Raw genomic sequence first — 21,865 nt, 5'->3', positions numbered from 1 at the left:
TTATGATTAAAAAAAAAAAAAACTCTCTTAATAGTTGCCCGCTTCTGGGGCATCTGCTGTGTGCTGGGGTCCATGCTAAGTGCCTTATGGGAATAATGTCTTTTCATCCTCTCAACCATGCCGTGAGGATCCATTTTACAGATGAAGAAGCTAAGGCACAGAGAGGTTAAGTACTCACCTGAGGTCACAAAGTAGAGACAGGGTTTGAACCCAGGCCTGTTTGAATCCCCAGCCCATGTTCTTAATTGCCGTGCTTTGCCAACGGTAAATACCACATAAGCCTCTGGTATCACCGTCAGTCACCTGAGACGGAAGGAGGCTGCTACAGAAGACTGACAAGAACACCCAGAGATTGAGTAAAAGCAGAGAACTAGTGTCCCGGGGAGGCTGGTATGGAGGGGCATTCAGCAGGCATGGAACCCAAGCATTCCTGCCCACCCCCGTCTCTCTCTTCTCCTTCAACTCCTCCCTCCACTCGCCAACACACATGCATGTTCCCCTAGAACCCACACTGTGGGCCATACCAGTCACATTTACCATTCTCCTTGGAACCTCCCATTGGTCCCTAGAGGCAGGGCCTCTCATTTCCACCTTATAAATGAGGAAAACCCAGGCTCAGAGAGGTTGAATAACATGCCCAGGGCCACACAGCTGGTCAGTCCTGTGACATGGCCCAGCATGTCAGCTTGGATCCTCTAGCTCTAAGACCCATTCTCTGTGTTCGGCCAGCCCTGCAGGTGTGGGTGAGATGTCCTCCTGGGGTTTCAGAGCCCCTCTGTGACTCCCACCACCCACCCACCGTGTTTATGGTTTGCTGAATCATGGCTGCCTTTTGCTCACTGCTGTCTCCCCTACTGGCCGGTAAGCTCCTCCAAGAGCAGAGACTATGTCTGGTTTGTCCGCCATTAAATCAACAGGGTTCAGCCACTGTGGAATCAGGTGCTCGGTGCAGAGTCACCAATTGGAAATTCACCTTCTCACCGTGGGAGGTGGGGGAAAGAGATACAGCTCCTGGAAGCGGGGGTGAGTCACAACAATGGGACAATGGCTGTCTTGGAAAGTGCTGCATGTTATGTCTGGGAAGTAAGACGTGGATAGTGGGGCCAGGAGAGGCTTCTTCTCCCATGCCCACCTTGGTGGCATCTCAGAAAACCTAGCTGAGTCCTAGTGACCCCACATATGTGCCCACATGGCTCCCTTGGCTCAGGTTACCCAGTTAAACTGGATACCCAGTTAAACTGGAATTTCAGATAAACAACCAACAATTCTTTAAGTGTGTCCCATGACATACCAAATGGACTGATATCTTGGTTCAGGCTTTATCATTCATTAATATTTGTTACATACTTAAGCATTATTATTTAAATTCAGATTTAACTGCGCTTTATCTAGTAACCCCACCTGTGGGTGCCCTAAGTTGTTGGGAGGCCTGATATTTCTCCAAAGGGACTAAGAACGATGCCCCTGAGAACTAAGGGGACACTGGAAAGGGCCAACCACAGTCCCCAGGGTCTAAGGAGCAGGGTCTGGCCCCGAGAGAGATGAGCAGGGAAAAGGCCCGGGGTTGGCCATGGCCTAGGGAATGGGGTTCACGCGGTCTTCCTGGCATGGGGAGGAATGTGGAGCCCGCCCCAGCTGCTCCCCATTAAGCAGAGCTGGCATTTCAGAGCACGTCAGAGGCGCTGGCTCCCAGCCCTGGAAGTCAGCATCTGGCCTCTGACCAGCACAGCCTGTCCAGCCCCAGCCCTCTCACCTCGGTGGACCCTGACTGAGGGCCCCAACAGGCCCATTGTCATCCTGCCCGGCCTCAATGGGGCCATTCAGGGGCTTTGCAACAGGCCCTCTGGAGGGCACTTCCTCCTCCCCCTCTAGAGTGCCCTCGGCCACAGCCTTCGCCTGTGTGGGTGGGGGGTCTGGCTGTGGTGAAAGCGGCCGGCAGCCAGGGCGACATTACTGAAGGCTGGATTGTTGACAGAGGGCACAGAACAGAGTCCCCACATGTCACGGGACTCCGGGGCGCTCTGCCCACACGGTTCCCCTCACCCCAGCGGAGGCGCCCGGCTTCTGAGTGGCCTGCACCTGAGGACAGAGCAGGAAGGCCTCTCCGATGTTCACTGAGAAACAGGTGATTTGTTGGAGCCAGATAAAGTGAGTTCAAGCCCAGGCTTTGCCAAGTCCTAGCTGTGCAGATTAAGAAACTGCTTTACCTTTCCGGGCCTTTCTTTCTCCATCTGTAAAATGAGACTAATGACATCTACCTCCTAAGGAGGGGAGGGAAGGAGAGAAATCACATAAGCATACAGCCTGGCACACAGATGCTGAATAAACATTCCCTCCCCCTCTATCCCTTCTTATCTCTAGCTCTTCCTGACCCACGGAAGACCCCAGAAAATGTGCTCTCCAGGAACCAGCAAATGCAAAGGCCATGGATGAGGATATCTTGGTTCAGACTTTATCAAGAGGACACTGGCCCTTTGCAGACCTGGGACTCCAGCCGAGGCCCCTATCAGCTCACATGGCCCGTAATAAGGAGCCCCGGCATTCATTTCTTTTTTTTTTTTTAAAGATTTTATTTATTTATGTGACAGAGAGACAGCCAGCGAGAGAGGGAACACAGCAGGGGGAGTGGGAGAGGAAGAAGCAGGCTCACAGCAGAGGAGCCTGATGTGGGACTCGATCCCGGTACGCCGGGATCACGCCCTGAGCTGAAGGCAGATGCCTCAACGACTGCGCTACCCAGGCACCCCGGAGCCCCGGCATTCAAATCACAACTCCTCCTTTCATCTCCAGGGCTTCTTCGCCCAGCCCGGCCAGCCCGGCCAGCCCGCTCCAGAGTCCTGAGTATCTCATATCCACTTGCACGTCCAGATCTCCTGCTCCAGGTGGCTCGTAAGCTCTGACTTCTGCGTGAGCACAAGGGCGNNNNTGCTGAACCCTCGGGGCTCTGCCTGGCAACTTAAAAGCGGCCAGCTTGGGCCTTAAACAGAGGACAAAGGGACACACACTCCAGGTTCATGACCCCTCAGCAGGCGTCCTGGCTAACCGTTCCCAGTGGCCGACATCCCAGCGTGCTGCCCACCTACGTGGCCATGTCAGCCGCGGGTGGCGGGGAGAAGAGCCAGGGCTCCCTGGTCACCAGAGCCCTCTGCCATCTGCTCACCATGCCGAATCCAAAGTATGCTGCCCTGTCGTCTCCGAATCCTGCATGTGCATTTAAAGCTCAGCTCCTCTCACGGTACCTGGGACCCCGTTCTCGCCTGCCCCATCCACCCAGCTCCCCCTTCCCCTAATCATCCACTTTGATCTTTCACTCTGGACCAGCCTTTGTCGGAGGAGGGACTGCAGACCGTCCTCTGCACATCCATCTGGTCTTACCTGCCAAAACTACAAATTCGGAGTCAGAGACTCCGTGGCCAGGGGGCCCAGGATTCTGCCCACTTAACCAAGGACCCAGGCAATGCTGATGGACACTGAAGTTTAAGAATCACTATTGCAAATGAGGCATGCTGGCATCTCTCTCTGGCCCCAGAGGACCTTTCTTCGCATACTCCCTCTCCTGTTAATAACTATTACAAAGAATGCATTAATTGGTTTCCTTATTGCCAATTACACTAACATAACTGAGCACTGCCATCTCATTTCTCGAAGTCATTCCACCTTGGACTTACTTGAGAGGTTTCTATCCATTCATTAGGGTACAGCAAAACACACACACACACACACACACACACACACACACACCGAGACCTAACATTTAGGGAGAACTCATCACATGCCAGGCGCTTGCCACATGCTTCCTATACTTCGTGAGGTCACTAATCTCAGGCCCCTAGAGCAGATGAGGAGGGAGGGGCAAATCTAGCAACTCACCTAAGGCCGTATCCTGTGTGGACAGAGCCAGAATCCAAACCCTGGTCTGTGTGGCTGGGACCACGTGCTCTTACCCACTTCATTTTCCCGCCGTTTTCGAAGGAGCTGGTCTCAAATCCAGGAAATCTCCCCCCAAATTGGCCTCAGGATCCGCTGCACACCCCTAGGAAATACAGCTGCTGAAGCCTCACCCTGGGCCTGCATCTGGGAGAGAGACGTCTGGACATGTGTACTATTTTAATAACTCCACATGCTCCTGGCAAAGAGCCAACGGATATGTGCCGGGGTCACGCAGCTTGTTAAAGTAGGGTCTAGAAGGGGAACTCATCTGGACACACACACGTACACACATGGAAGCGTGCCTGTGCGCACACATCTGCACGCACACATATGCATCTACACGCATGCACGCATGCACGCACAAACCCCTTCTGGGTATCAGGCTCATCATCTTTCAGGCACAGGGCAGTTTCCCTGTCCCCACTCACGGCCAGGTGTGGACTTGAGGGTGGCTGGGATGGGGCTATGTGAGAAGAGGCTAGAGGAGCTGGGGATCCCTCTGCCACCTTCCTTCCTCCTGCAGACTCCCAAGAGGTCACCAAGCCTCTTCTTCCTCCCGCAGTGGCCCACGCCTGACTGGGACGAGTGTGCACAAGGACGGGCAGTTTCTACGGCACCAGCGACTGTGTGAGCAGTTCTAAATAGCCCTGATGTACACAGAATGCAGCAAAAAAGCTCCAACATCAGATTAGACAATAATTTCACCAAACAGCCGGATTCAGAGGCTCAGTTAATCTGCTCTGCTTTTATCCACGGGCTCTCCCCACATCAATAGGTAACAGCAGCGTGCTTGAAAGACTGTCTCCGCGGGCAGGCAGATTGCGGGCGCACAGCACCTGCCCACTGAGAAGGCTCCCCCCGCAGAGTGGGAGGGCCCAGCACCGCCACTGCAGCGAGCCCCTCCTCTAGGGACTCGGTACTCGCAGGAGGCATCCTGCCTCCTTCCCAACTGTGCTGGAATCATGCAATGCAATTTCCAATTGCAATTCAAGGAGAATGGGAAGGAGACTTCGGCACAGCAAGGGATTGTGGGAGTTGGGCTCTGTTCAGTCGTGGGAATGGCTGTCTTCCCTTTGCTGATGGGGCTAGAAAGGATCTCACAGCCCATCTGTGAGAAGGGCTGGGATAGAACTGCCTCCACCTCCTGGAAGATGCCATCTCGACCAGCCCAGAGCACACCCAGCAGGGTGGAGAGCTGCAGCCCTCTCATCCTGAGCTCCCATATCAGAGACTAGAGCTCCCCTCCTTCTGCAGTTACCCGGATAGATTACAGCCTCCTGACATGCTGACCAAACACCAGCTGCAAAGCCCAGTGCACAGGTAAATAAGATGTAAGAAATGGAGCGGGCATGGACTCTAGAAGTCTCTTTTATGATACCCTCCTCTTCTAGGGCTGCCCTGTCTATCCCTGCCATCCCTAATCACGGGGTAAAATAATTAGAGGTGATGGGGCCGGGGCCTCCAGACAGAGGTGGTAACTGAGTCCTTTATAGTAAGGGGGCTTCTCTCACGTACTGCTTCTGAAGGGGTAAGTGCATAAATGCCCCTCTGCTCCTTAAACTTTAATTTACCTATCATCTGGGGATCTTGTTAAAGTGCAAATCTAATTCAGAAGCCTTGGGATGACACCCAAGATTCTGCATTTCTACCAAGCCTCTAGGTGATGCCATTACTGCTGGTTCATGGACCATACTTTTACTAACAAAGGTCGAAGCACAGGAAGAGGCAGGCAGGCAGGCAGGAAGGCAGGGAGGGAGGAAGGGGAGAAAGAAGGGAAACGGAAGAGAAAATGCATGCGGGCAAACCCAATTCTTACCCCCACATTCTACTGTGGGCATCTCAGAGCCAGCCCTAAGCTTGGATAAAGTAAGAGTCCGCTCATAAGGTAAGATTTCCCCAACGTGAGCAAAACTATTACCCTTTCCCAGCCAACCTAACTCACTCACGTCTTTGTGTTAAGACACTGACTTTTGTGCTAAGACACTCACCCACCCTTTGCACTAAGAGCCCCCATAAAGAAGCAAAACTGCCGAAAGGATGATATTTTGATCTACTAGTATTTTAAGGGACACAATGTAGATTTCTTTTTTTTTTTAAGATTTTATTTATTTATTCGACAGAGATAGAGACAGCCAGCGAGAGAGGGAACACAAGCAGGGGGAGTGGGAGAGGAAGAAGCAGGCTCATAGCGGAAGAGCCTGATGTGGGGCTCGATCCCGGAATGCCGGGATCACGCCCTGAGCCGAAGGCAGACGCTTAACCGCTGTGCCACCCAGGCGCCCCACAATGTAGATTTCTTAGTGGGGTCTGAAGAAATAGTGTAAGAGCCCTAGGCTGGGAGTCATACCTGGATGCTAGTCCCCACTCTGCCTGAAATCTTGCACGAGTCCCATCATTTATTCACTAAATATTTAGTAAGCACTTACAATGTGCTGAAGATATAGCTGTGAACAAGCTGAACAAATCCCTGTTCTCATGGAGCTGAAAGTCTAGCAGAGGAAAGCATATAATAAACAAACACATAACATGTCAGAAGACTGCTCAGGTTCTAGAGAAGAATAAAGCAAGGTAAGGCGATATCAAAGGACAGATTGCTATTTTATATAGGGTGGCCAGAAAAGGTCCCTTTGAGAAAGTGACATCTGAGCAGAGACCAAAAGTAAGGGAGTGAGGCATGTTGATATCTGGGAAGACATTTCAGGCAGAAAGAACAGCAAGTGCTAAGGCCCTGAGGCTCAGCCTTCTCATCTATAAAATAAAGGGCTAAGAAAACACGGTCTTTGTGGTATAGCTCTAAGGTTTCCAAGTCTGCCCAGCAGGAGCAGGAAAGGCTTTGGCGGTTGGGGGACAGGACCTGTCCTGCATGCCTGGGTCAGGGTGGTGAAACCAAGAGGACACCTTCCCAGTCTCTTCCTTTTTTATAGTCTTGTACACCTCTCTTTCCAGCTCTGTTTCGAGGAGCAAACTACCAGTTGTTTTTAAGAAACAAAAATAATCTGCCCTGTTAAGGGCGAGATATTTTAAAACCACTGAATGGATTTTTCCTTCTCTGCTCTTTTATTTTTTTTAAATTTTATTTTTTTATTGATACATCTCTCCTTCCAGTTCTAAAATAAGCACCCTGTCTGCCCATACGCGAATCCAAAGGCAACACACTGCAGATGGCGTGGGCCTGGGGAGAGGCAGATGGAGGTCGCTTGGAAGGCACCGGACCTGGAGAACGCGCCAAGGCAGCCTGGCCAGGCTGGCCTCACCCATGGCCTGCTTCCTCCGAATCCAGGTGACGAGACGCTCTTAAAAACAGCAGTGGAATGTGGTGAGAGTTGGCATTTGCAAATGACAAATTTCTGACCGAATTCCAGTTCTTTGGAATGGAAAACCAGCAGCTTCCTGTTACAAAATGTACCAACAGTTCATGCCTAATACATGGGTGTGGGCAATTCATATATTTTGAATCTAAATTTGGCTAAAAATATAACAAAGCCGGCATATTTTTAGCCAGGTAAACATTTCTAGGGACTAGGTCAAATTTATATTGGTTTCTGCTCTGCAATCCAGAGAAGGAACGATTCCGAATGAGCAAGAAGCGGGGACCAAAGGGAAAAGCCACCCAGGCCACCAGGCAGTTGGGCGTCTCTGATGCTTGGTGACCGTGTCCAGTTTGGGAGTGCATCCCGGGACTAAATGATTTGTCCCTTCCCATCCGAGAGGCAGCACGCCTTAAAGAACGAGGGCCCACGCTGCTTTAGAAGGCAAGCCTTCCTTGGGTTTTACTCCTCCTCACTCTGGAGAGCTGTAAGCAAGTCACCTCCCCTCCGGGCACCCTCAGCTGTCCGTGTCTCTCCTCCCCACCCTCAGCCAGAGCTGCGGTCATTAGAAGCAGCACAGACGGAGGCCCGTGCAGTGGGTGAAGACCCAGGCCCTGCAGCTTCTGCCGGAGTTTCCAGCCTGCCTCTCTGCCTAGTGGCTGGGGACCCCCGGCAAAGCTGCCGAGGGTCTGCAGGCCTTCATTCCCCTGTAGAGTGGAGACAGCCACTGAAGTGCCTACCTCAGAGGTTACTGCTTTGGTAATGAGGACCTTGGAAACGCCACGGGAGATGCTTAGGAGACTGCCCGGTGCATAGTGAGGGCTCAGTAATAACAGCATTGACCCCACTGATTGCTTTAATCCACATGACCCATTGAAATGCTACACTTGCCCTGGGGAAACTGAGGCTTGGTGGGACTGCCTTGTCTAAGCTGCAGTTCAACGACTATCTATTGAGCCTACAGTGTCCCAGGCCTCACACTAGCATGGGGGAAGCTAGCCTCCTGGACGATACACAGGGAGGGAAGATTTTAACTCAGGTCTCTCTGACTTCCAGCTTGGGGGGGGCGGGGGTCTAAGAGGCTAGACAGAAAGAGCGGGGACATGAAATCAGAGTTTCTGTGTTGACTCCATGTGGTCTTAGTCAAGTGGCTGACCTCCTCTGAGGCTCACACATAACATGGATAACATGCCACCAGTCTTACGACATCGTTGCAAGGCTTAAATAAGATGATGTATGTAAAGCGTCTGGCCCATGGGAGGTGTTCAGCCGTGGTCTCTTGCTACAATGACACCATCCACATAGAGGTCCTGGTTTTCTGATCCATTGAGCCAAATGCAAAGCTTTCTAATAGGCAGGGATTAAAGGTACTTGGTAGAAGGAGGGGACGAGAACATAGCTTAGGGCTGGATCCACTTCTCTAAACCATCAGGCCATTCAGAGTGGTCCCTCTGGCCACCATGGGTGGGGTGGAAAGAATACGGGGGCCAGAAGACAGGAGGCCTAGGCAGTTTTGTTCCACCTTCATTGCTGGGTGACTGTGGGCAAGTCACACCCCTCTCTGGGCCACAGTCTCCCCATCTGCACAACGGAGCTGTGAGAATAGGTAGCCTCCAAGGGCGACACTGGCTCAGATGTCTCAAGTGTCTGGTCCGGAGAGACGCAGATCACTAAGCAGACATCCCAAGTAAGCCTGGCTATTCTAAATCTGGTTTTGTCACCTAAATAGTGCTTTTTCCCCCAGAGCCTCCTTCTTCTGTCCAGAGACAGTTAACGACCAAAGTTCCCACACCGGAAGGTCTAACAGCTCTGGAACACTTGTGGCCCACACATTTTGACGTAAACATGCGTCACTCCCAGGTCTGAAAAGAATCAAAGCAAATCAGCATGAAATGGGGACTGTCTGCAGGGCTGCAGCCAAGCGGCCCGTGGCAGGAGGACAGGAAGAGAAGTCTACCAGCTGTTAAGCACATGGACCCCGCTGGGCCCCGCAGCACAGGGGTGACCCGGGGGGCGGCAGCCACGGCGGTGAGAGAACAAGAGCATGCCCAGATTGCAGCAGGATGTGGGCAAAAGTCAAATGGGCTCCTCATTCTATACACGGGGAGCCTCTAGAGACAGGCTGGGACAGGTACAGGAGGCCACGGCCAAGGAGTAGAGGGTTTGGACATTTGGTTGTCTAAAGCTACACCTCAATACGGGACTCAGGCCCTCCTCCAATTGCTGGCAGAAGAAGGCAGTGGTTAAGCAGTCTTGGAATTAGAGAGATCCAGGTTTGAATCCTGTCACCGTCCATGGCACCTGTGTGACCTGAATAAGATCCACGCCCCCTCTCAAGCTGGTCTCCCTAGTGACTCCTCGTTTTTCTTCTTACTGGTAAAACAGGATCAATATTGGCTCAGAAAGTTCGAGTGAGGATTGAATGAGATGACATATGGAAACGGCTGTCATCATTATTCCTGGAAGGCTGTCCCATCCTGGGACTCTCGAAACCCTCCCCTTTTCTTCACCAGCTAAAATCCTCCAGAACCCTGTCAGGTCCCCCTTCCAAAGCTGGTGTGTGTTTGTGTGTGTGTGTGTGTGTGTGTGTGTGTGTGTGTGTGCGCCAAAACCCTCCAAAGCCCATGGAGTTCTCTCCCCCTCAACCCCTCCAGCCAATCGTACAGTCATTGTCACATCCTGACAGATCTTCCATTTGAGCAGCCAGACTGTTTGGACATTGTAAACAGCCTTGCATAAGGGAATCTGCCTCCTCCTTCTACCCAGCCAGCCCAGGCGCGTTTCCCGAAGACCTGGTGTTGGAGAGCCTGACGCTGGCCTCAGCCAAGGTTCAGGTCGCCTTCTCTGTGTCTCCTACACTTGGCCACCCACCATCATGTGATCTTCTCAGTTCACATGCCAGGAGGGAGTTCTGTAGAACACATGGCTTAGCCACAGCTTCATGAATACAGCCGTGGCTCCATATCTACTTACTCCTGTTTTTCAATTCTTTCTTTCATCTTCCTCCTCCTGTCCTTCTTTTCTTCTGCAAATTATAACTAGGAACCTACTATGTGCTGACCCTTTCTTAGCAGAGATCAAAAGAGACACATCCCTGACCTCGTGGAAGCTGTGGTTTGGCTAAATAAGCCATCACAGGCCAAGCTGTGCAGGCTATAGAGCAGGCTATGGGAGCACAGAAGAGAGATACTACCATGGTGATGGTGGAAGGCTTCCTGGAGGAGGTGACACAAAGCCTGAGCGTGAATGGGTAAAGGATGGGGAGAATTTAGCCAGGCAAAGGAGACCTAAGTAGTGGGGACAGAAAGAGTGTTGAAGCAGAGAAAGGAGCTTGCTTCCACTCATATTCCTCACCTCCTCACTGCCTAGATGATAGGACTCAACCAAGGGTTTTAATATTTTTTAAAATTTCCTCATTTAAAGCAATTCCTTTTATACTTTCAACTTTGGAAACATCTTAGATTTTTACAAAAGGTGATCCAATCAGCTTGGATCTTGTGATTCCGTAAAATGTCAGCAACTATTCTCATGAAAGCACAGGAATTAAGCCAAGATTCTCACACTTCACCAGAAAGGAGGTAAGGAGTCCAGATCCTAAACCCAGTGAAATAAACTTGGCCAGGCTATTTATTGTGAGTACACACACACCCCCCCATTCCTATCTCACTTATGTTCTCATGGGTACCCCGTAGATGTCAGGGGGGAACTGGTAATGTATACTCTAGCCAGAGCTTTGTTTTCCTTCTCAACATTTTCTTTTGAAAATTTCCAAACAGAAAAATTGAAAGAGCCACACGTGTATCTTCACCTAGATTTGCCAGCTGTTAACATTCTATGACATTGACTTTCTCCTCTCTGCAGATATACTAACCTTTGCCCCCCAAACTATCTGAGTTAGTTGCTGACACGAAGCCACTTTATCTCTAAATATTTCAGCCCATATCTCCTAAGAAAAAGGACATTTTCTTACATAACCTCAATACTGTTTACATCGATAGAATGATACTATCTCACGCACCGTCTGAATTCAAGTATCTCCAATTGTCTCAGAAGGAACTTTCTAGGATTTGTGGTTTTGCTCATCCAGGTTCCAGTCAAGGGTCTCTCACTGGATTTGGTCGTCATAGCTCTTTGGTCTCCTTTTCTAGGGTAATTCTCCATCTACTTTTTAAAATTTTTTGTCTTCCACGACATTGTCAGTTTTGAAGATACCAGGCCTATTGTCTTAAAGAATGATCCATAATCTGAATTTATCTGATTGCCAACAAATGATTCCAAACAAATTCCCCATTTTTTTCAGATTTATTTATTTATTTATTTATTTATTTAGAGCGCATGCACACGTGCAGGGGGAGGGGCAGAGGGAGAGGGAGGGAATCTCAAGCAGACTCTGCACTGAGCACTGAGTGCGGAGCCCGACACAGGGCTGGATCTCACGGCCCTGAGATCATGACCTGAGCCCAAACCAGGAATTAGACACCTAACCGACCGAGCCACTCAAGCACCCCCTCAAATTCCCCATTTTTCCCTTCCTCTCTCCAGGATCAGTCCTGCCGGTTACCCAATGAAAACACTTAGTGGGCCTCATGGACTCAGAGCACTTGGAATCTTACAAATCCCAGAGGGGTTTAACTGATATTATTAAGCAACTATCATTTATTTAACATTGAAAGAATATTTTCAATATTTCCAAACCTTAGGGGTGGAAGGGAGGAGTCAAGTTCATATGTACCAACCCCAAGGAAATTTTACTTTGATTTAGTATTAACAAAGGCTTTCCAGGTATTTTTTTTTTCCAAAGGGCTTTCACACTTGCTATTTAAGAACTTAAACTTTGGGGTCAAGGGGCGCCTGCCTGGTTCAGTTGGTAGAGCGTGCAACTCTCGATCTCAGGATTGTAAGTTTGAGCCCCATGTTGGGTGTAGAGATGACCTAAAAATAACAAAATCTTAAAAAAAAAAAAAAAAGAACTTTGACTTTGGGGTCAAACAGATATGGGTTCAAATTCTAGATCTACCATTTACTAGCTGTGTTACTTGGAAAAGTACCTTAACCTCTCTGAGTCTTGGTTTCCTTAAAGGGTATTTACGGTGTAAGGTGCTTAAACCCGTGTCTCGGTCCTAATAATTGTTTCTGTTAAGCTTCACAAGAACCCTTCAAAAAAGGTAGAGCAAGGATGGTCCTCTCCATTTTATAGGTCAGGGGTCTGAACCTCAAGACAATGTAACTTGAAGGTCATGCAGCAAAGCATCCAAAGAAGTAGAACTAGAACCAAAGCTGCTGACTCCCAGAGCCGTCCTTTCCCTTTCTCTTCAGGAAGTAGCATCTTCCTCATGGGATGTTGTGAGGATTAAATGACGTGATACGTGTCTGGGGCCATGCATTATGCTGGTACAGAGGCTACACTCAGTCATTGTCAGTGACTGTTAGTATCATTGTTTCTACCTCGTCACACTGCTGTGAGTAACTAATTTTGTTCAAAGGCCAAAAGAAGTCTGGGAGCCAGGCTTGACCTTGACTTCTACGAAGATGGGGCAGGGGTTGGAACAACCTAAAATTCACTGAAGGTATTAAGGTTTTGCTTGGAAGGAAAGACAAAATATTCTGAGGCTGTGGGGCCATTGTTCGCAAAACACAAGAGAGGGTCTGTTTTCCTTGGGAAAGGGACGCTAAATCGTGACTCATTCTTTAGGTTCTGTGTGGGTGACTTGAGGTTCCTGAGAAAACTTTTGTGTCACTCACTATTGTCTCGTGTGGACTGAAACACAAAAAGCCTGACCCAGTTTTATTCCCCAAATCCCATGACCCATTCTGCCCAAGACATTCTAGGAACACACTGTCCATCTCCTTGAACAATGCAACCAAGAGACAGAGTAGCCATTGAAATTGGCCCTGAGGCAATTAGTAAAACACCGTTGGGCAGCTGGCCATGCCTTGGGGCACCTCAATGACCAAACTGATCACAAGGCCCAGCTCCCACTGTAATCATGCCAGCCGCAAAGGAAGAGGGCTTTCCTTCAGCCGTCGAAACAATAAGTAGTCATTCAGAAGTCCGACCAATGGGATTGTTCCATTCTGGGTCATAATGGCAAGGCCATTATATTGTCCAGTGGCTACAGGGCTGGCTCAAAGTCTTACAAAGAAAGCTTCCCATAAGTTTGGTTTGCAGTAGATCCCTCGGCTTGGTTGGTGCTATAGGGATGGCATGTCTAGAACCAAAATGTGGAGGTTTCATTTCACAGCTCTGGATATGACTCATTTAGAGGACATTGTTCTTAATTTACTCCTGCTCCCCATTCACCTAACCAAAGCCCTGCTATGTTCTCTGCTTCCATGGTGCTAGTCATCTGTTCTTCCATGTAATCCTGGGATTACACTTGGGAGGCACCTGGGAGACAGGTAGGGTGGAAAGAACATGAGCTTCTGCTGAGGCAGATCTGGTCTCCAAACTTGGCTCTGACCTTGCGCAATAAAAATAGGCAATACCACGTATTCCTTGCTTATTACATGCCAGACGCTGTGCTCAATAACCTAGCCGTATACCCATTTCTATTTTATAGGTGAAGACGCTGACATTTAGAGATGTGAAGTAGCTTGCCCAAAGCCTGGATTCAAACCCTGGTCTGTCTCTCAGTGAAGCCTGATCTACCATGTAAAACAGCCTCTGAGTGCAAACTCCTTTTGCTCTCAACTTCCTTATATAAAATGCATGGATTATGTTGCATTTTACCCATTGCTTGTGTCTCAAATTATATGTAAACAGATATATATATACAAATATATAGAACAAATATGTATAGAAAGCAGTATGTATACACACAAAACAAATACATACACAAAACAAAGATACATATAAGACACCAGAGACTACGTGACATATAGCAGATGCTCAGAAATGCTGCCTTCCCTGCTGCCCGGGCAGATTCTAGGAAAGAAGAATCTCTGAGCTCAAGCCCAAATCTCACTGGGTGGTTTGGCTTTTTCAGACTAGCTTCCGGAGCTTCACCAAGTCTTCATTAAAACACCTCTTCAAGGCCACGTCTCTTATCTCGTAGAAGTAAGTAACATGCGATGCCAAGATTTGGTGCTTCAGTCTTGGTCACAGAGGAAGAGAGTGGGAGAAGTGGGAAGCAAATCTAGCTATTCCGAAGGCTGGAAATTGGGCTGTGATTCCTCCAGCCTGGCCTTTGATGTGTGTGCTTACATGTGCTCATTACTTTAAGCTGTTCCATGTGTATATATTTGTATATGTGTGCGTGTGTATATATGTGTATATACACATATCCAGAAGTAGATGTATTTATATACATGTATATATACACACATAATGATTTCCTAAATAAGCCACCCGTGCCACCTTTAAAGGGTCTTCAGAAAACCCATGGAACAAGCAATAATATGCGAAATATAAACATTCTTGCATATTGGCGGATAACCATGCTATACATTCCCCTCTAAGAACGGAGAAAGAGAAGAAAGGGAATAACACAATAGCAGAAAAATGCACTAATCAAATCCATAATCAACTTTGATGATGGAGCAAGGATTCTAATCAAAACACAATGGGGCAAAGTTGCAACAGGTTGAAAGCTTGGAGCTGCACTCTCTTCCCAGGGGCCTCGCCTGCTCTTTCTTTTTAAACATCTAAAACACCCACAGAGGATTTCAATCACTTCTAATTACTTTTTTAAAGAAATGAGTTGCAAGTTGAACACCAGGCTCCTAAAAACAGGAAATATCAAAGTATTATATATATAATTTTTTTTTCCTGCAGCTGCTTCTTAAAAATAAGCTAACCTCTCCTCAAATAGCTCATGCGCATTCCTTATCTGAAGGTCGGCAAGCCAGGGTTTCTGAACTAAGGCAGAGCATGCCTCTAAAACAATTCTTTGCGTATGGTCATAATTTATACACCACGTTAACAGAGCAGATGCTATAAATGTTCACTCTTGGGGGAAGGCCCAGGTAACCCAGCACGAGGAAGGGAATTCGGGAGGGATGTATGGCTGCAGACAGAGCACAGGCCCCCCCCAGTGGGGGGAGATCCCAGCTGTAGGTTTGTGGGAGAGGTTCAAGGTGAGGGGCCTGGGGAGTTGACAGTGGGGCCGCACCTAAGAGCTGTTTGCTGGGCTACCTTTGGTCTTTTTACACTTGATGGACATGGAGAGCCGGCTTGGGGGGAAAGGGCTGTCACTGGCTGAAACAGAGTTGCTACATAATAAAAGAAGCCCTGAGAACCATCTCCCTTCCCCTGTAACTACCATGTTGAATATTCTGAACCCCAAGCTAATAACAATAATCACTGTCTTTTCCCAAGGGTCTGTTATGAACCAGGTCTTTATGGACACCACCTCCCAGCTCCCCCTAAGGAGCCTGCATACGCAGAATTCTTATCCACCAGCCAGTAGGCAAAGCCAATCCTTCAACTGTGAGATGCTTTTGTTCTTCTCACCACCTTTTAAAAAGGGGATACTAGATACAGAGCCAATTACCTGTTGCATGAAAGTGCAGCTTCCCTGTGGTGACATTATCTTCTGCTCTGTACCACAGCATGGCCCTGTTCCTCATCCTTCCGTCTCATAGTCATCTCATCTCCTCTTCTCCCCACCCAGCCAGTCCTGCCCATCTCTGAAGCCCAGCCTCCTCCAGGAGGCCCTCTGGATTTCTCCATCCATTATGGTCCTTCCCTTCCTTCAGGCCCCAAGCATATCTTTCAGCCCTCTCTGTATTGTGTCCTGTTGCCCTCGCTATATCAGTTACACCTCCCAATTAGACTATAAAATCCCCTAAGGCCCTGGCCATGTCTTATTTACCCTGTGCACCTGCCAGGGTAAATGATGGAGGGAGGCACCTATGAAGGCTGGGAAGACCACCAGCCTTGAAGCTAAACCAACCTGAGCTGGACTCTGTTCCATCACACCAAAGCAGGATGACCTGGAGCAAGTTACTTGATCTGCTGAGCCTCGCTCACTCTTCTAGCTCCACGGGTAGAGCTGGGGTCTTACCAGGGCCTGCAAGTAAGCCGGAGGTCCTGTGGTTCTCTCTCTAGAGCACAGTGGTTAAGGGCATGGATTCCAGAACCAGACTGTCCAATTTCTAACTCTCCTTCTGCTACTCACAAGCTTATTGACCCAGTCTTTGCCTCAGTTTCCTCATGAGCAAAATGAGAATAATAACACTTATGTCATTGGATTGTCAGAACAATCAGATGAGGCTTTTTATGTGCTAGCCTTTAGAACAATTCCTGGCATGTAGCAAGTGATTATATTATTTGATTTGCCATTACTATATTGTTAATTTGTCATTATTATATAAGTTAACTTGCCTTTATTATATTATTTTATTGCCATTATATTATTATTAGAGAAAATTATTATGATAGAAAATGTCATGTCTGCTTTTAAGAGGTACTGTGAGGATGAAATAATATCATATGTAAAGAGCCAGGCACTAAACAAGTGGTTGTGCCCTTCCCTCATCTTCAGGCCATGCTTGGTACTGAGAGATGCTCTGTAAATTCCTGTGAACTGATGAATACGTTTTCAAGGGCTAGAGAGATAGGCCAGGCCTTTTCTCACTTAGAGGCTATTAGATCCAGGTTCCACATGCCTTATCTCCTGGTTTAGCAATATAAATAGCTAATTATACTAGGTGTTCCTTATTTGCCAGACACTGGGCTAAACACTTCACGTGTTGTTCTTCTTAATCCTTACAATTTGTACGGTTGTTTATGCCCATTTTTACAGATGGAAACACTGAGGCCCAGGGAGGTTAATTGACTAGGTCACCCAGCTGGTATGGGGCAGAGACAGACACCACAGATATCCACCTGACTTTAAAACCTCTGCTAGTGACCACTGCATAACCCAGCCTTCTGCCAAAACCTCTCTGAATAAAAGAGGGAGTCAGAGGCCCCAAGATATCATCTGCCATATAACTCATCATCTCCTATCTTCTAGTGACAAATACCAGGTTTTAGATTAGGGACTACAGAAGTCAAGCCAGACACAGTCCTCAAGCCTATAATAGAGAGGCTTTCCTGGATGGTGAACGGGCACCATGCTAAGTAGAGTCAAGGGAAGCCCTGTCCAAAGAAGGGAAAACCGCCCATGCCAAGGTCACTTTGATGCCAAGGTGGGGCAGTGAGAATAAGGATCTGCCGCCTGCCGCAAAGAAGAGACTTCAGGAAGCCCGAACGTGGGTAAGGAAAGAGCAGGTTGGTAAAAAGGAAGCAGCCAATGTCCTTAGCAGTCCATCCAAACCGTCTTCATGATCAGCACACAAGGTCCCACTGAGGGCAAGGCAGGTGCAATGGGGGCATTCTGGGGATGGCAGGCCAAGAGTAAGAGAGGGAAGCTAAACCTTGGGGGATCGGGACCCTGCCAGCCCCTCCAGGACCAGCTGGAAAACATTTTTTCAGAAAAGAGGGTGATGAATCACCTTTCCAGAACATGTCCACTACAGTCCTCCAACAATGCTTGTTAAATTTGGTGTCAAATGGGCAAAGGCAGAACAGCTGCCTGGGTAGAAACAATCCCAGTCTCTACCGTCCCTCTCATTCCTCAGGTCCTCCTCATCAGTCTGGAAGGGTGTGTGTCACATCCCAGAGTCCCTGCTCTTGCCTCCCACATACCACCCACCATACCTCGTAAGCCCCACCTCCAAGGATGGACAGGAAAACCTCACAGGGATGTACCCCTGAGCTCTTTCCCATTTCGAAGCCCACTGGACCAATCTTGTGGCTAACAGCAGAAAAAGAGAACAGAGCGCAAAACCCTAGCAGAGACGGGCCCCCAGCACATAGGGGGAAATCTTGCCTTCCTCCCACACGCCATCACTCAAACCTGTCAGCTTCCAAAAATGTTTAGCAAGTGCAGCAGCGAGGGGCATGCTTATCAGCCTGGTGTGGGAGCTTAATCTGCTTCGAGGGCCTTCTCCAGCCCAGAGTTCCAAAAGTCTGCTTATGATTAGCTCCCAGCTCTAGGTCCTCCATCAGAAAGGCTAGCAATGTGTTGAGTTCTAGCCTCTGATCAGAGAAAGCTCCAGGAGAAGGTGGAGACAGTGTCAGCAGAGAAGAAAGTGCCAAAAAGGTCAGCTGGTCTGTTGCCACTTCCCTGACACCAGCCCCAAACCACCTCCCCCTCTGGCTTCCCGCCTCTCTTGACTGGGACAGTCACATCCGTCAGGTCAGCCTGTCCCCAAAAGTCCCTGCTGACTGACTGCCAAGAAAATACAGCATGCCCCTGCTCCCTCCTACCAGATTGGGGGGGGGGGAGGAGGAGGTGGAAGGAGCAGGGAGGGCAGGAGGCCAAGAGAACCTGATTGGCCCTTGCTGATTTCCTTAAAAGAGATTGCCCGGCCAAGGCCTGTCACCCAGCCGAATTGGGTGATGCAGACTATCTGGAAAGGTAAAAGTCGCCAATTCTCTTCAAGCCCAAGCCATCCCCCAACCCCACACCCAGTCACCGGGGCTACCAGCGCTGGGATCTACTACCCAGGAAGGAGGAGCTTAGGTTCGGGCAGCCATTTGGAGGCAGGCACCCCCACCCCCACCCCCGCCGCAACAGCCAGCCAGGACGCTAGGAGTCTCCCGCTGCCGGCCTCAGCTGGTGCACCGGGCAATCCTAGGGCAGTCCCAGCACAGTGCCTGGAATCCTGTCGGCTCAAGGGACGGGCAGGGGCAGGCCATCGTCAAGCCGAAGGGAGCAGGTTGACTGAACCCCTCAGACGCCTTTGCCTAGGTCTTGCTGCCAGGCCTGGGGGCGTCGAGCCCAAGAAGGCCTCAGACCATTCCTTGGCAGAGACAGAATCTCTGCAGAACCGACAGCCAGCCAGCCAGCCCTTGCAGCAGACACTGCCTTCTTGAGGCCAAGCTCTCAACATGCAGGACCTGACAGTTCCAGAGCTGCACGTTTTTTTGTGAACACGCCACCCGTGCCCCCAGAAGGAAGCTGCGGGCATGCCCACACCCAGATCTCTCAGAGCTCCTTAAGGCAAACCTCGGGCACCCGGCCACACCCACCGGCCAGCCCACTCTCCTCGCGCAGCCCCAGATCTGCCAGCCTAAGTGGAATGGCTCCCTTCTCCGCCCACCGGGTAGCCCTTTCCCCCATCCAGCAGAGCCACCTTCCCCCCAAGAAGTATTCACCCACCCTCCCAGAACAGGGCCCCGGCACACAGCAACTCTCACCTGGGTATCGAACCCGTTTTCCACCGAGCCGCTCTTCCGCAGCGGGAGCCCCTCCCCCGCCGGCTCCTGCAGCGCCTGGGATTTCAGGGGGATCTGGCTAGGGTAGGTGGTCTTGCTCACCTCCACCTTGCTTCCCAACTTAAGGTAGCAGGGCTGGGGGCCGGCCCGGGCTGGGGGCACGTGCAGGATGGGCGCGGCGCTGTGCACGGGTTTGGGCAGTCCCGACTTCATTTTGGAGGCGACCAGGATGGCCGGCATCTTCTCCCGGGGCTTCGGCTTTCCCAGCACGTCCCTGGCAGCGGCGGCGGAGGCAACCGCTAAAGGCAGCGCGGGTAGCAGAGCAGGCGCCGGGCCTCGGCCCGCGAGGCGCCCACCACCAGCGGAGGAAAAAAAAAAAAAATCCCCGGGTTGGGAAGCTCGCAACAAACCCGCGAGCGCGCCTTCGGGGTGCGGGATGGAGCAGAGGACCGGTCGCGGCGCTCAGCTGGTCCCGCCTGGACTGATGCTGCAGCCGGGTTTCACGCTGCCTGTTCAAGGGATCTGGGCGTTCAGGGGCTGTTCCCTCTTGAGATTCTCCTCCTGGGAACCCGATGCTTGGACGCCCATATTAACTTGTCACTGCATCTCCGAAGTGTGGAGGCCCCTTTAGAAGAGGAACTGCGGGGACGCGCGCCTCTCGCTCCGGGAGGCTGCGGCTGTGAGCGGGCGAGGGTAGGAGCGAGCCGCGGGGGGAGGAAAGGACGAGCAGAGGAGGAGGGAGAGGGAGGACGCACGGAGCCCAAGACGCGTCCACCAAGAAGCAGCTGCTGCTCCGATCTCGAGCACCGCAGTGTCACCCGCGACGCAGAGGAGCGGCGACAGCCCCCGAAAGGTCTCTCTAGGCGTGACAGTCACCACTGCTTAAAAGTCCCCCGGACAGATAGCACCTTAGCGCCAGCAGGTCTGCACATGCTCCGTGAGCTAAAGGGCAGCAAGGCTGTGGCCGTGGGGCGCGGGCACCCGGACGCGCGGCTGGCGGGCTGGGCAGGGCTGCGCTTGCGAACGGCGGCCCCGCTTCCCGAGAAGGCTGCGCTGGCTGCGGGGCTCCGAGCAGGGGAGGACAGGCTGCGGCCGGCGCGGCTGCGGCGCGCGCTGACAGCCCGGGCCGCCCCGGCGCGCCCATTGGTCGGTGGAGGGCCAATCAGCGCCTGCAGTTCTCTCTGCAAAGGGGGCGTGGTCTCAACTCCCGGGCCGCTGTCGAAACTCTGGGGCCGCTCTTGGCCGCCAAGTACAAAGCCGGCTGGTGGCCGCTCTGCGGCACTGCTCCTGCTGCGCTCTTCCCAGCGGGCCGAGACTCCCGCGTCCCTGAAACCTTCTTTTGAAAAATGCCCTTTCGAATGCAAAGGCCCGCCTCGAGGCCCCGCGGGCAAGAGTCGGGGGGAAGTTTGTTTCCTCTTTTTCAAATTGTTCTGGTCACCTTAACGGTTTGAATCTTCCGGAATCGCGCCCGCCGCCCTGCGGCCCCCATCTGGACTGGGCAGGGCTGTTCCTCGTCTCCTGCGTTAAGGACTCGCCAGCCATTTCTCCTCTTTTCTGCCTGCCCTTCCAGGCGGGCCGGGGGGCCTCCCAAGAGCTTCCTCTCCAGCTTTCAAAGGCTGCACTTTTCATTTAACTATTTGAAGTATTTATAGGCTAATACAGTACTAAGCGAAGCCTCCCGCCCCGAGTCCGCTCGCGCTTGCAACCTACCACAGACTCTGTCATTAGAGTGGCCGGAGGAAGCCAGGGCAGGCTCCATGACCCCGGCTGGCTCAGGCTAAACCTTGCTGCGTTTCTTGTAGGAGCCCCTCCCTGTCCGCGCCTTGGACGCACTGGCCCCACAGGTTCCTCGACTTTAATGCGTCCGAGGATTTCTCTCTTCTCAATTCTCTTTAGGTTCCTCGCTGACACAGAGTTTATGAGAATTGGAAAGAGTGATCCAGACAGGCCCAAACCCTGGCGATTCATGGATGAGGAGCCCCCACCCTGGAGAATTGCCTGGATTTAAACTGGGCGAATTCTTTCATCATACATGCATCCTTACAAAGCTTTGGTTTTCACTTGGAGTAAAGGAGGAGGTTTGACGACGTTTACATCATGCGCTGTTGTCGGGATTAAATGAGATAGTGCATGACAGTTAAGCATAAGTACCTGTCAGTGTAAGGGGTCGATAGATGTTGGGCATTATTATTCTTGTTATGAAATTACTGCTACTTTCCCCCCAGTCATCTCTGCTTACAAGCTGCTTGTCTTTCTTCTCTTTTTCTAAGATAACAGCTTTCCCCTATATGTCCACCCTGTAGCATGATTTACAATGCTGATAGCATTATCATTATCCAGACCAAAGGAAAACTGAAAGTTTTAAAAGAACCTCTGAAAACAGCATTAAGGAATCCTGCCTGCTCCCTCCCCCACCTTA

The 21,865-nt window shown here is 50.7% G+C and overlaps 1 protein-coding gene across 2 annotated transcripts in view; it reads right to left on the bottom strand.

The window, feature by feature from the left end:
- The window catches only part of NAV2 (neuron navigator 2), a 383,478-nt gene extending 363,694 nt beyond the window's left edge, over window positions 1-19,784 (bottom strand). For both annotated transcript variants that reach the window (XM_040638895.1, XM_040638894.1), the window contains exon 1: window positions 19,429-19,784. In XM_040638895.1, coding sequence (XP_040494829.1) covers window positions 19,429-19,686 — 258 coding nt within the window. In that variant the 5' untranslated portion in view covers window positions 19,687-19,784. The remainder of the gene's footprint in view (window positions 1-19,428) is intronic.
- Between the last annotated feature and the right edge of the window lie 2,081 nt (window positions 19,785-21,865).

The sequence above is a fragment of the Ursus maritimus genome, unplaced genomic scaffold (genome assembly GCF_017311325.1).
Source record: "Ursus maritimus isolate PB19 unplaced genomic scaffold, ASM1731132v1 scaffold_23, whole genome shotgun sequence".
Classification (NCBI taxonomy): Eukaryota; Metazoa; Chordata; class Mammalia; order Carnivora; family Ursidae; genus Ursus; species Ursus maritimus.
This window is presented reverse-complemented; position numbering and strand designations above follow the sequence as displayed.